Source organism: Parasteatoda tepidariorum, chromosome 11 (genome assembly GCF_982258835.1).
Source record: "Parasteatoda tepidariorum strain Cologne lab strain chromosome 11, Ptep-v5.0, whole genome shotgun sequence".
NCBI lineage: Eukaryota > Metazoa > Arthropoda > Arachnida > Araneae > Theridiidae > Parasteatoda > Parasteatoda tepidariorum.
In genome coordinates, this window is record NC_141765.1 from 47,211,789 (window position 1) to 47,224,695 (window position 12,907).

General features: G+C 39.3%; 1 protein-coding gene across 1 annotated transcript; it reads left to right on the forward strand.

Moving 5' to 3' along the window:
- Positions 1 to 8,233: 8,233 nt before the first annotated feature.
- LOC139426979 (uncharacterized) lies at positions 8,234 to 9,034 on the forward strand. Its single transcript, XM_071187251.1, has one exon. It carries the CDS (start codon positions 8,234 to 8,236, stop codon positions 9,032 to 9,034), a length of 801 nt encoding a protein of 266 aa, XP_071043352.1.
- Positions 9,035 to 12,907: the final 3,873 nt, after the last annotated feature.

Sequence of the window (12,907 nt, forward strand, 5' to 3'; positions counted from 1 at the left end):
AGTCAGTGGTGCAAATGGTTTAATATCTGATTTGATCTCATGTAATTTGTTGTTTATTTCATTATCCCAGTTGGTCTGTCTGAGTTGGGTAAGAGTGTCTGCCACTAAATTTCGAATGTCAGGTAAACAGTGTGGTTTATTTGTAAGATTGTGTGTTGACTTGGCTATTGAATCAGCTTTTTCATTACCTGGAATGCCTACATGTCCCGGGATCCAAACAAATATTATTTCAAAGCTATTGTTACTGAGGCTTAAATATGTATTTATTATATGATGTATGATAGACTGAGGTTTATTGTCAAGATTCTTAAGTGCATCGATGCAACTTTTAGAATCAGAGAAAATCAACCATTTTTTGTACAGTTGCCTAGAAATAAACTGAAGAGCAAGCAAAATAGCGTTGCATTCAGAAGAAAAAACGGAAAAGGCGGAATGTAGCTTCTCTGAAATTACCTCTGAGTCACACACAACCGCGCTGGCAGCATGATTATCAAATTTAGAGCCATCAGTATAAATTGTACGAAAGTCATTAAAATGCTGTAAGAAAGCATAAAATATTTGTTGGTATATAACTGGAGACGTTTCGTCCTTAGTCAAACCTTCAAAAATATCGAAAATTTTAACTTTGATGTTATTCCAAGAAGGAATAAGTTCTGCAATCTCTAAAACATTAAAATCTTCTAAATATAAATCAGTCAAGAGTTTTTTCATCCTTAATCCAAAAGTAGGAATTAAGGCAGGTCGGTTGCTAAAATGTGTAGAACATGATGGTGTTAAAACATGAGAGTACAATGGATGTGAAGGATGACATTTTATATGAAAGTAAAAGTTCAGAGACAGTTTATTTCGCCTCGAACTAAGAGAAGGTTCGTTATACAATGCATATAAGCTACTAATAGGTGATGTGCGAAAAGCTCCTGTGGCAATTCTGAGTCCCTGATGATGGATGGTGTCCAAATACCTTAAAACAGACTTTCTAGCTGATCCATAAACAGTAGCCGCATAATCAAGTTTAGAACGGATTAAAGCGTTATGTATTCTAAGCATGGATTGAGTATCTGCCCCCCATGATGTATTTGCAAGTACTTTTAAGATGTTTAATTTTGCATAACAGGATTTTCGTATGTTTTGTATGCGAGCTGAAAATGTTAATTTAGAATCTAGTGTTACACCCAAAAATCTCGTTTCTTGAACAATAGGAATTTGTGCATGATTAATGTATAATTCTGGATCAGGGTGAATTCCTCTCTTTCGGCAAAAATGAATGCATGATGTTTTAGAAGATGAAAAGGTAAAACCATTGAGTTCAGCCCATTGTATAATTTTGTTTATCGAAAGTTGTAGTTGCCTCTCAATTGTGCGCATGCATGAAGCTCTACAAGTTAAATGGAAGTCATCTACAAATAACTCTCCATTGACTGTATTTGGTAGAATAGATAAAAGCTCGTTTATTTTGATGAGGAACAGCGTTACGCTAATAACGCTTCCTTGTGGAACTCCTTCAAGCTGGTTAAAATTATCGGATAAAATTGAATTGATACGTACCTGAAAAGTCCTGTCAGCTAAAAAGTTCTTGATGAAATGAAACATGTTTCCTGAAATATTATATTTGATCAAGTCCATTAGAATACCATGTCGCCAAGTTCTGTCATACGCTTTCTCAAGGTCAAACAACACTGTTATGAGGTGTTGTTTTTTGAGGAAAGCTAATCGTATTTCAGTTTCGAGATTTTGTATATTGTCGATAGTTGATCGGCATTTTCTAAAGCCACTCTGTTTATTATGATAAATATTTTGGATTTCCAAGAATTGTACGAGTCTATTATTAATTATTCTCTCAAGTAGTTTGCAAAGACAGCTAGTTAATGCTATTGGTCTGTAATTGGATGGGTTTTTAGTATCTTTACCAGGTTTGGGGATAGCTATTATGATAGATGTTCGCCAAGAAGATGGAAAGTCTCTCTCCAACCATATTTTGTTAAATAGTTTTAAAATTACTTGAAGATCAGAATCTGAAAGGTTTTTCAGCATATAATTATGAATATTGTCAGGTCCTGCAGTTGTAAGTCGGGATACACTGAGAGCGGATTTTAATTCAGAGAATGTTATTGGACAATTATATTCATTAAGCGGATAATTTGGTGGCTTCAAAGGTATTTTTTCGATTTTATTTTTGTGAGATTGAAATTTTGACGAATAGTTAATTGGATTTGACGAGTTGCTGAAGGTTTCGGCTAGAACATTTGCTATATTTTTAACGTCACATATTTTGTTGTTGTTTATTTCTAAATGAGGGATAGATTGATTTTGATAATGACCTGATATGGATTTAATTTTTCGCCAAACTTCACAGGATGTGGTGCTGCTATTTATGTTCGATACATATTGTATCCAAGAATTCTTTTGGCTTCTTCTCCTAATATTTCTGGCTAGGGCTCGTGATTTTTTGAAATTAATAAGATTTTCGATGGTGGGAAACCTGCGAAATGTTCTCCACGCTCTTTTCTGTGCTTTATGAGCGGAGCTGCATTCCTGGTTCCACCAAGGTTTAGGGTACCTTGGGAAATTACCAGTAGTGCGCGGTATAGATTTCTCTGCAGCAGCCAGAATAGCATTAGTAATTGATGTTGTAGCTTCGTTGACAGAGTTATTGACTAAATCATCATTTAAATTAACTGAATTTCGGAATAAGGTCCAGTTAGCACGTTCAAACTTAAATTTAGGTGATGCGGGAAGATTCCTTTGTCCAGATCCAGTAATAGATAGAAGTAAAGGGAAATGATCACTCTGACCTAAATCATCGTGAACATTTAGGTTCAGAAAGGTATAAATGTTGAGACTGCAAATAACTAAATCAATAGAATGATATGTTCTGGATGGAAAGTGGAAATGAGTTATTTCATTGCTATTCAGTAAACACAGTTGATGATCATCTATTAATTTTTCAATTTGTGAACCCCGAGCGTTAATATCTTTACTTCCCCAAATAGTATTATGACCATTAAAATCTCCCAATAAAACATAAGGTACAGGTAGCCAAAATATATGGAATTTATAAAAAAAACTAACCAGCATAAATGAAAACCAATCTGGATCTGATTCTGACATAAACGAATTATGCAATAGCGAGGAAGAATTCGACGAAGTAATTACCGAAATTGAAGATTCTGAGGACAGTGGAAATGAAAATCCTCGCAATACCTGCTATAAAAGAAAAATAATGCTTATCATTTCAGACTCCGAGTGCGAAAAGGAGATGGAAGTTGTTGATACCTGTAATTTAGAAAATCCGATCGAACGTTCTGCAGATGGAACTTTATGGGAAACACTAAAAGAAGGTGGAGGTTGTGGTAGAAAACCAGCTTACAGTATGTTTAAGGATGTGTCAGGACCAACAGCGTACGCAAAAAAATATTATGCTTGGGAATGTAAGGAGCGCATTTGAACTGATAATTGACAACGACATGATTGAGTACATCAAAATATGTACTGAAACAGAGACTCGTAAGGTCTTGAAAAAAGATGATTGATCGATTACAGAGGGACAACTACGAGCTTTTATATCGATTTTGTATGCTCGAGGGGCGTATGAAGCAAAATCCCTGAAAGCTTCATATTTATGGTCTAAGAAATGGAGGCCAAGCTTCTTTTCAAAAACTATGTCCAGAGATAAGTTCATGGAAATTCTTCGATTCATACGTTTTGATAAGAAAAATCAAAGAATTCAAAGATTGAAAACGGATAAATTTGAGTTGATTTCTATAATATGGGACAAATTTATCCAAAATAGCCAGGCTTGCTATAAGCCTGGGGAGAACCTTACAGTTGACGAGCAATCGTTTCCAAGCAAAACTAGATGCCGTTTTACGTAGTTCATGCCAAATAAACATGATAAATTTGGCATAAAGTTTTGGTTGGCATCGGATGTAAAAAGCAAGTATCTAATAAATGACTTCCCATATTTAGGTAAAGACGAAAAACGACCATCAGACATACCTTTAGGCGAATTCGTTGTGCTCAAGCTCACTGAACCATATTTAGGCCATGGCCGAAATATAACTACTGATAACTTTTTTACGAGTATTTCACTAGCAAAAAAGTTACTTTCAAAAACACAACTCTTGTAGGGACTTTACGAGCAAACAGAAAAGAATTGCCAAAATTTGCAAAGGCTAAGAAGGATAGCATGATCCGATATTCTACAAAACTTTATAAATCAGATGAGTACGTTCTTACAGTTTACAAGTCCAAGCCAAACAAAAAGGTATTATTGCTTAGTTCGAGACACAAAAATGTCAAAATAGAAAATGATGCTAAGCGAGTCCCAGAAACAGTTGCATATTACAACAAACCAAAGTTTGGAGTGGATATTGTAGACCAAATGGCTAGAAAATATAGCGTGAAAGCAGGATCCCGTAGATGGCAGCTTCACGTGTTTTATAACATTTTAGATTTGGCAGCCATCAATGCCTGGATATTGTTCAAGGAGACCACTGGAGTAAAAATAACTCGCAAGAATTTTATTTTCCAATTGGCTGAAGAATTATGCAGTGACCATCGCGATGAACAAAATACAAGTTTTAATTAATTATTTGATTCACAAAATCCAAATGTGCAAAAATCTTGTCAAATTGGGTTATGTAAAAAAAATAGGTCTAATAACATTTGCATTAAATGTAACATGTATGTGGAAATAGAGTGCGTCCAAAATAGAGTTTACATGTGAAAAATGTACTGAAAACAACTGTGAATAAAAAACCATTAATTTAAAAATAAAAGTTTTACAAAAATGAGTATTTTAATTTACCCGTCAAAAAGACGGATTTCAGTAAAAATAGGTATGCAGCCGATACCCGTAAATCTGGTGTTAAAACCTGGACACGTTATCTAAATATGATGAATTGTGAGAGGAACGCTACCACCATGGTATTGAGGAGAGGGTTCCCCTAGCAACAAATGAAGTTGTGTCAACCGGGTATGGCCAATTCGAAGACGGGTTAGATTTATATCTGCTCTACGCAATCGCAGTACTGGGAAATGGCCCGCATCAGATTTAATGCTATACAGTTTATTAAAAACTTTGAGGTCCCATTGTTGCCACAATGATTTTACAATTTTTCGAACATGTAGATTCATGTCAGAGAAAGGTATGGACAATGGTAAGACAGATGTGGCAGATCGTGCATCTGAATCAGCTAGTTCGTTCCCTAGAATACCAACATGACTCGGTACCCAGCAAAATAAAATCTCAAATCCCTTCTACTGAAGAGTTGTTAGCAAATGAATAATGAAACATAAAATCGGACGAGTATCACAGAGAAACTTTTCTAATTGACTCAAAACGCTCATACTGTCGGAGTAAATCCAATACTTCCGAGTAGAGGGTGTAGAAATTGGTCATAATGCTAATAAATTAGCAACAGCTTCAGCAGGGAAGGTGGAGCAAATTTCGGGAATTTGGTAGCTGTGCATGGTATCAGCAATGATAACACCACAGCCAACATACCCAGCAGATTTTGAGTGACATCTGTATATATCGGAACATAATGAGAAAACTGATGACGATAAGAAAGGAAAAGTTGCTGAAATATGGTTGGTGATACAAGTGATTTTTTAGACACATCAAATAGAGAATAAAAATGATATGGTGAAACAGTCCACGGTGAAATAAGTAGGTGGTCTACCGATTGTGAAGGAGAATCTAAAATAGCAAATGTTTGAATGTGTGATCGCATGCGAGCTATAAAAGGACGAACATAAAAAGGTAGAGCATCATATAGGCGCATTAAACGTACTGGAGTAACCTCACGCTGTAAGGAGTGTGAGGCTGAAGACATGATACGGTAGTAGTGCGTCAAGGACAATTTAGATCCAGTGGTAGTTGATGACAAACAGCATACAAGCTTTCCACTGGTGAAGTGCGGAATGCACAGCTACAAATGCGTAATGCAGTGTGATGTACCGTATCAAGGCTTTTTAGTTGCGAAGTAGAAGCAGTACCATAAACTGTGCATGCATAGTCAATGCGCGACAGTATAAGTGTTTGGTAAATTCGCAAAAGCGCGGTGCCGTCAGCATCCCAAAACGTGTTAGAAAGCACCAGTAACATATTTAGGGATCTCTCGCATCTTTTCCGTAAATATTTTATGTGAGGCAGAAAAGTAAGCTTATGATCGAAAATAACTCCAAGAAATTGTGTTTCTATGTGAATGGGTATGACCATTCTCATGACACCATTTTACAATTTTATTGACAGCAAGTTGCAGTTCACGCTCGATTACTCTCAGGTCAGATCCTGAGCATGAGATGTTGAGATCGTCAACGTAAAGTGAGCCAAAAACTGTAGGAGGTAGAATGTTTAAAATGGAGGAAACATGAACTATGAAAAGTATAACACTCCGAACACAACCTTGTGGAACACCTTCAGATTGGATGTAGAGATCAGAAAGTGTATTACCTAGTTTGACATGAAAATATCTATGACTCAAAAAGTTTTGGATAAACATAGATAAGTGACCACAGATGCCCATATCAAACCATGTCTTTAGAATGCCATGTCTCCATGTCCGATCGTGCACCTTCTCAATATCAAAGAAGCTAGAGATTAAATGGTTGCGTCGGACAAGAGCATTATGAATACGGGATTCTAAAGCAACAATGTTATCCATAGTCGACCAACCCTTTCGAAAACCACTTTAAAAGTCGGGGATGAGTTTTTTCTTCTCCAGAAAGTAAACCAAGCGAGAGTTGAGCATATGTTCGAATACCTCGCTGAAGCAGCTAGTCAGAGCTATTGGGCGGTAGTTTGTTGGTTCCGTTGGATCCTTACCTGGCTTTAAAATTGGTATCACAAGAGCCAGCCGCCAACTGGATGGGTATATCTGCTCCGTCCATAATCTGTTAAAAAGTAACAGTATATTCAGCAACGATGCATAATTCAAATGGCGAAACATGTGATATGATACACCATCGAGGCCGGAGTTCGAATTGGGTGCTTTTGACAGCGCTCGCTGCAATTCATGAAAAGTGAAGTTACAATTATATTGAAATTGCCGTCGAGTCGCAAACTGCAGCGTCTGGGCTTCAACTCTATGCTTGTGAGCTTGAAAAGCTGAGCTATAACTGTCAATGCTAGATACGGCAGCGAATGTTTCACCCAAGATGTTACTCACATCTACCGTGTCAGAGTACGTGATACTGTTTATATCAAATACCGGAAGATGGAATTCACGGTAGATACCATTCGCTCTCTTGACCCTCGATCAGATTTGTCTGGGAGATGTTGTAGATGTGATAGATGAAGCATAGCGTGACCAAGATTCTCTCTGACTCTGGTGCCGAATCCTGCGTGCAATTGCTTTAGCTCGTTTGAAATCGACTAGCTGGTCTATTGTAGGATACCGACGGAAGATGTTCCAGAGCTTCTGCTTCTCTTTGTGAGCTGCGGAGCATTCAGCAGTCCACCATAACTTGCGATGCCGGGGACGAGAAGTTGATGTTTTTTGTACCCCACAGTCTACATATCCCGCCGATTTTATTTCGTCAGTAAATACAGGCACATAATCTGAATATTGGTTACGATGAGAATTGAATAGTTGTTGGTAAATGATGGATGCAAAATTGAATTTACTGTACATCATAAAAGGGGAATAAGACTAGTATAGCGCGATAACCCATGGTGACTTCATCATTGGAAGGATGAAGAGACAATTCTACGTAAATATCCATCTTCTGAGCAAAAGAAGTAGATTGATTGACGTATTTTGGGTCTTTTTTCTTCCGAGATATGCCAGGTTTTTTTGGTTTGGGGTATTTTGGTCGCTGCAAGCTTCTTCAAGGGAAAAGTCGGTCTTTTTCTGCGTTTTCAATTTTAGAACTTTTTTTAGGAGGATTAGATGTTGTTCTATTTGATGTTGATGATGTATTAAAATTTAATTGCGATTTTTGGAATATAGTTTTAAACTGATGATGAGAGGTAGCAGACAAAGGTGGAAGGTCCGTTTGCGTATTGATAGAGCAAAATGAAGTCTTAACAGCCGCAGAATAGGACACACATGGACGAGGAGTACGGATGGTTACCGTTCACTGTTTTGCAATACTTTATATCTCTTGGGACCATTTTGACAACTCCTGGAGTAAAATGCTTTAGAGTATCTAAACTTTTGGCACGGTACCTTGGGGTAGAATACTCCCTGCAAATAAAGGGTTGAAAATATTTACGGACGGTTCTAGAATGGAGTTCGCAGAAGAGACTGAAAATGGAAGCAGGAATGTGCGCAAGACCGGCTATGGCATTATCATTAAGAGAGGCGGAGTAAATATTAAGGCGGACTCCATTAGACTTTTCAATACCAGTAATATTTTTATGGCTGAACTGATGGCAATTAAATGCTCTTTAGAATGGCTAGCTAAAAATGATTGCCCGGACCCTACTCTTTTCACTGATTCGCTCTCAACGTTGCAGGTCCTAAATGACCCAACTCCCAATACTACAGAAACGGAAAACACAAAACTTTTATGGAGGCCAAACATCAATTGTAACTGGGTCAGGGCACACATTTGCATCCTAAGCAACGAGAAGGCGAATCAGGCAGCTAAGAAAACTGTCAGTCTCAACCAAATCACTTTAGAGGTCCCAAGTTCCAAGGCCCAGATCAAAACCAACATTAAATCTGACAACTTAAATCGATGGAAACTAGAGTGGCAGTGCTCCGAGAAAGGCAGACAAACCTACACAGTTTTTAATGATCCTTCCACCGAAAGACTACCGACATACTTTTACTTAAATCAACTACTCGTTGGCCACGGGGAGTTTCTAGACTACCAATATAGACTTTTTAAGAAAAACTGCACATACTGTAGGGATAATCAAACAATCGAACACTTAATCATGTACTGCCCACACTTCCAGACACTCCGTGGAAACCATCTTACAGGACAAACTATGCACCAATGCTTCGCTAAGTTGGCCTGTCGAAACATTGTTAAAAAAATTATAAAGAAAACATTGGAAGACACAATGAACAGCATTTAACTCCATTTGGAGCCTGCGAAGATTTTTGCTGGTGTCTCGTGATTTTATCTACCTATAATTTTAAACTACTACAGGTTTTAACTTGTGTTCCTTTACTACTAAATTTAAAATTGTTTTGATTCTTAACTTGATTTGTATTTTTAACTAATTTACCTTATTTTAACTTTCAAATTTTTCACTGTTTTTACATGCTTATGTTAACTTTCAAAATTAATTTGTGTTGTGGATTTGTTTTTAACCTTTTAACTATTTTAATAAGTCTACATTCGTTTTAATGGAATTTTATTAATTATTGTTTTAGATATTCCTATATTTGTATTTGTTGTTTTTATCAATTTTAACTTCCTTTTTTAGCGGTTGACTCTAGTGTCTTAACTATGTTTTAAATATGTGTCTTGGTCTTATCACATTTTTAACTTTCAACTGGCGAGTTCTCGCCTTTTTCTCGAATTTTGGATTATTTTTACTTTTAACTTTTCTATTCTGTGCTGTTTTTAAACACTCTCTTCTCGTAAAAGCATCGCGGCTCCTGCAGTGCCCGGTGCGCCTCTGCCGGCTCTTGCAAATCCGAGGGAGAGAGTGTGATTTTCGTGCCGGTCCGTACCATATCCGCAACAGGTCTCCAAGGTGAATAGCCTCTAGTCGATGGAAAAATGTAGGTAAGGGAAGTCGGCAGGTTCGATCCGTAACTTCGGGATAAGTGACTGAGGACTGCGACCATCGGGCTGGGGTCCAAAGCGGTTGTGGCACTGCACCGGGACTGGGCGAGACTGACTGCAGCAATGTAGTCCAGCCGGCCCAAACCAACGTCGTGGCCCTCTCGTGGAATGCCTCTGCTGCACGGCGGACCATTGCTCGGTGCGGTCCAACGGTTTCGGCGGGTGACTAATAGTCGACTCAGACCTGACATTTACTCGGGGAATCCGACTGTCTAATTAAAAAAAAGCATTGCGATGGCCGGTGACCGGTGCTGACGCAATGTGATTTCTGCCCAGTGCTCTGAATATCAAAATTAAGAAATTCATCCAAGCCCGGGTAAAAGGCGGGAGTAACTATGACTCTCTTAATGAGGACTCTTCTGACTCCAGCCAACCTCGACACCGAACTTCAAAACTCTGAGACTGAACTTTCAATAACAACTAGCCAGGACTCTACTTCAAATCAAGCTTCTAATCCAGTTCCTGATGCCAGTCCAGATCCAGAATCATCTTCGTCTAACCACCACTACGATCCGGACGAGACGTTGATAATTGGAACGGTGCCTTACTTCTTGTCAGAGCTGAACACCGACAAAAGACTTCGTCCCGCTTTTGATCCAATCTCACCTGAAGCTTACCTGCATACAGCTTTCAACTCATACCTGAATAATCCAAGTGAGGCCAAGATGTCCATAGACTTGTATTTACACTCGATCCTTCCGGCAAGCAACTATGGAGTCCAACCACGTGATGGGAACCACGAAAAGACATCAAGGAAGTCCAAAGGGAAAGAAACTCAGAAAAAGCAAATATCGAAGAAAATCTTAAGAAGAATGGAATATCAAAGGATCCAGTCTTTATATTGTAAGAACAGAAAAGCGGCTGCGGAATCCATCTTCAACCAATCTTCAATTTCCAATCAACTAAGTTCTGACGTAACCTTTGACTTCTGGAGAAACCTCCTCACAAAGATCCTACTTGATGTAACAACTGGACCAACCTTAGAACCTGCTACAAATAGTCCTGACGATCCAAGAGAACATCTTCTCGATCCTGTTCTTCCTGAGGAGGTGGAGAGCGCGAAGATCCATTGGCAAACTGCTCCTGGCCCTGACCAGCTGACTTCTAAAGACCTTCACAAGATCCCAGTACGAGCGAGATGTAAATTATTCACGCTCTTTAACCTCCTAGCTTGGATTCCTCCAACCATACTCAACTCCAGGACCATCTTCATTCCTAAGGGTAGTGACGTTGAAGAACCTCACCGACTCAGGCCCATCTCCCTTGCAAGCGTACTCTTGAGACAACACCACAAAATACTTGCTTCCAGACTGAATAGCACGATCACCCATGACTCCTGTCAGTTTGGCTTCCAAAAGATGGATGGGATCGCCAAGGGAATAGGAATGCTTGACAAAGTTTTAAAGAATGCCAAGGAAGGTTTCCACTCTGCAGCCCTCGCCTTCCTTGATTTCGAGAAGGCCTTTGACTCCATTACTCTTGACTCCATCCAAAATGCTCTTAGAGTTAAAGGTGTAGGCGAAAATTTCGTTCATTACATCACAAATATTTATCAACAAGCTAAGACCACCCTAATACTAAGGAAAGAGAGATCCGAGTTAATACATCCCAACAGAGGGGTCCGACAGGGGGACCCGCTCTCGTCCTGCCTCTTCCTTTGTGTAATGATGTCGTCCTTGCCAACCTAGAACCAATCCTCGGAGTGACGATCGACGGCCGGAAAACAACGCACATAGCCTACGCAGATGACTTGATCCTAATAGGCCAAGACTCGAGAGCCCTCCAGAAATTGGTTACGCAAATTACCTCAAACCTTACCAGCTCCGGTCTGAAGATAAACATCTCAAAGTCTTTTCACTTCGCATGGAAGAGGGAGGGACACCTCAAGAAGGCCCTCTTTGATGCCAGAGGAGTAGTTGAAGTCTGTAATAGACCTTTGCCCAGAGCTGGCCTCGGGAAAGCATTTCAATACCTCGGCGTCAATTTCACCCCAAATGGAAGATCTGAGTGTGCCAACTCCGACTTGAATAACATGCTAATGAAACTTGATAAAGCGCCACTTAAACCTCAACAAAAGCTCTTCCTCTTAAATAACCATGTTGTACCTAAATTCCTACATTGTCTTACTTTTTCCAGGATCCATCTCGGTCATCTAAGGAAACTGGACACGATGATAAGGAAGTTCCTAAAGAAAATACTACACCTTCAAAAGGACACCCCTAACAGTATTTTCTACACCAGTGTGGCTGACGGCGGACTAGGTGTTGTCTCATTGAGATGGGTTATTCCTCTCCTCGCCCTAAAAAGGGTGAGTCCAAATGATGAAAGAACCAAGGCCCAACTCAACCACATGGGAAGAATTCTCGACTCAACAAAGAAAATCAACCAAATGTTTAAAAAAGAATTATATTCCAGAATTGATGGAAAGGGGCTGACTGCATCTAGCAAATTCAAATCCACCAACCGTTGGATTTCTGATGGGACTCGTTTCCTCTCAGGTAGTGACTTTGTGAGCTGTCTTCATCTTCGATATGAACAACTTTATAATAGGTCCAGAGCTGCCCGAGGGCGCCCAAGCAAAAACAACTGTTGTAGGAGGGGTTGTGGACAACCCGAGACCCTTAATCACATCCTGCAACAATGCTACTCATCACACAACTCGAGGATAAGACGCCACGATGCATTAGTAAATTATCTAGCTCGATCTGCAGACAACCGAGGATACACAGTAATAAAAGAACCTATTTATCAGTTTCCAGAAGGAGATCTCAAACCGGACTTGGTGATCTATAACGAGAAAAACACATTCATCGTGGACGCCCAAGTCATTAACCATCAGTTTGACCTCACTAGAGCTCACGATGCGAAGATTAACAAGTACATGAAGCTTGCGACACACCTTAGTGGCACCAGAGCGCAAGGTCCTTTCATTTCCTCCTTGACTTTCAATTGGAAAGGCATCCCTTCGGAAAAATCAATAGCATCCCTCCTCGGATTCAATCTGATATCTAGAAGAGACATTAAAATATTAAGCACTAGAACTCTAATCGGCGGAATTGACGTTTGGAGAAAGCATGGCTCGATGACCGCTTCACGGCGGAGATGTAAAGTGTGAGAAAGGGTTACTGGGGCTCCATTTGTTTTCTGTGAGCAC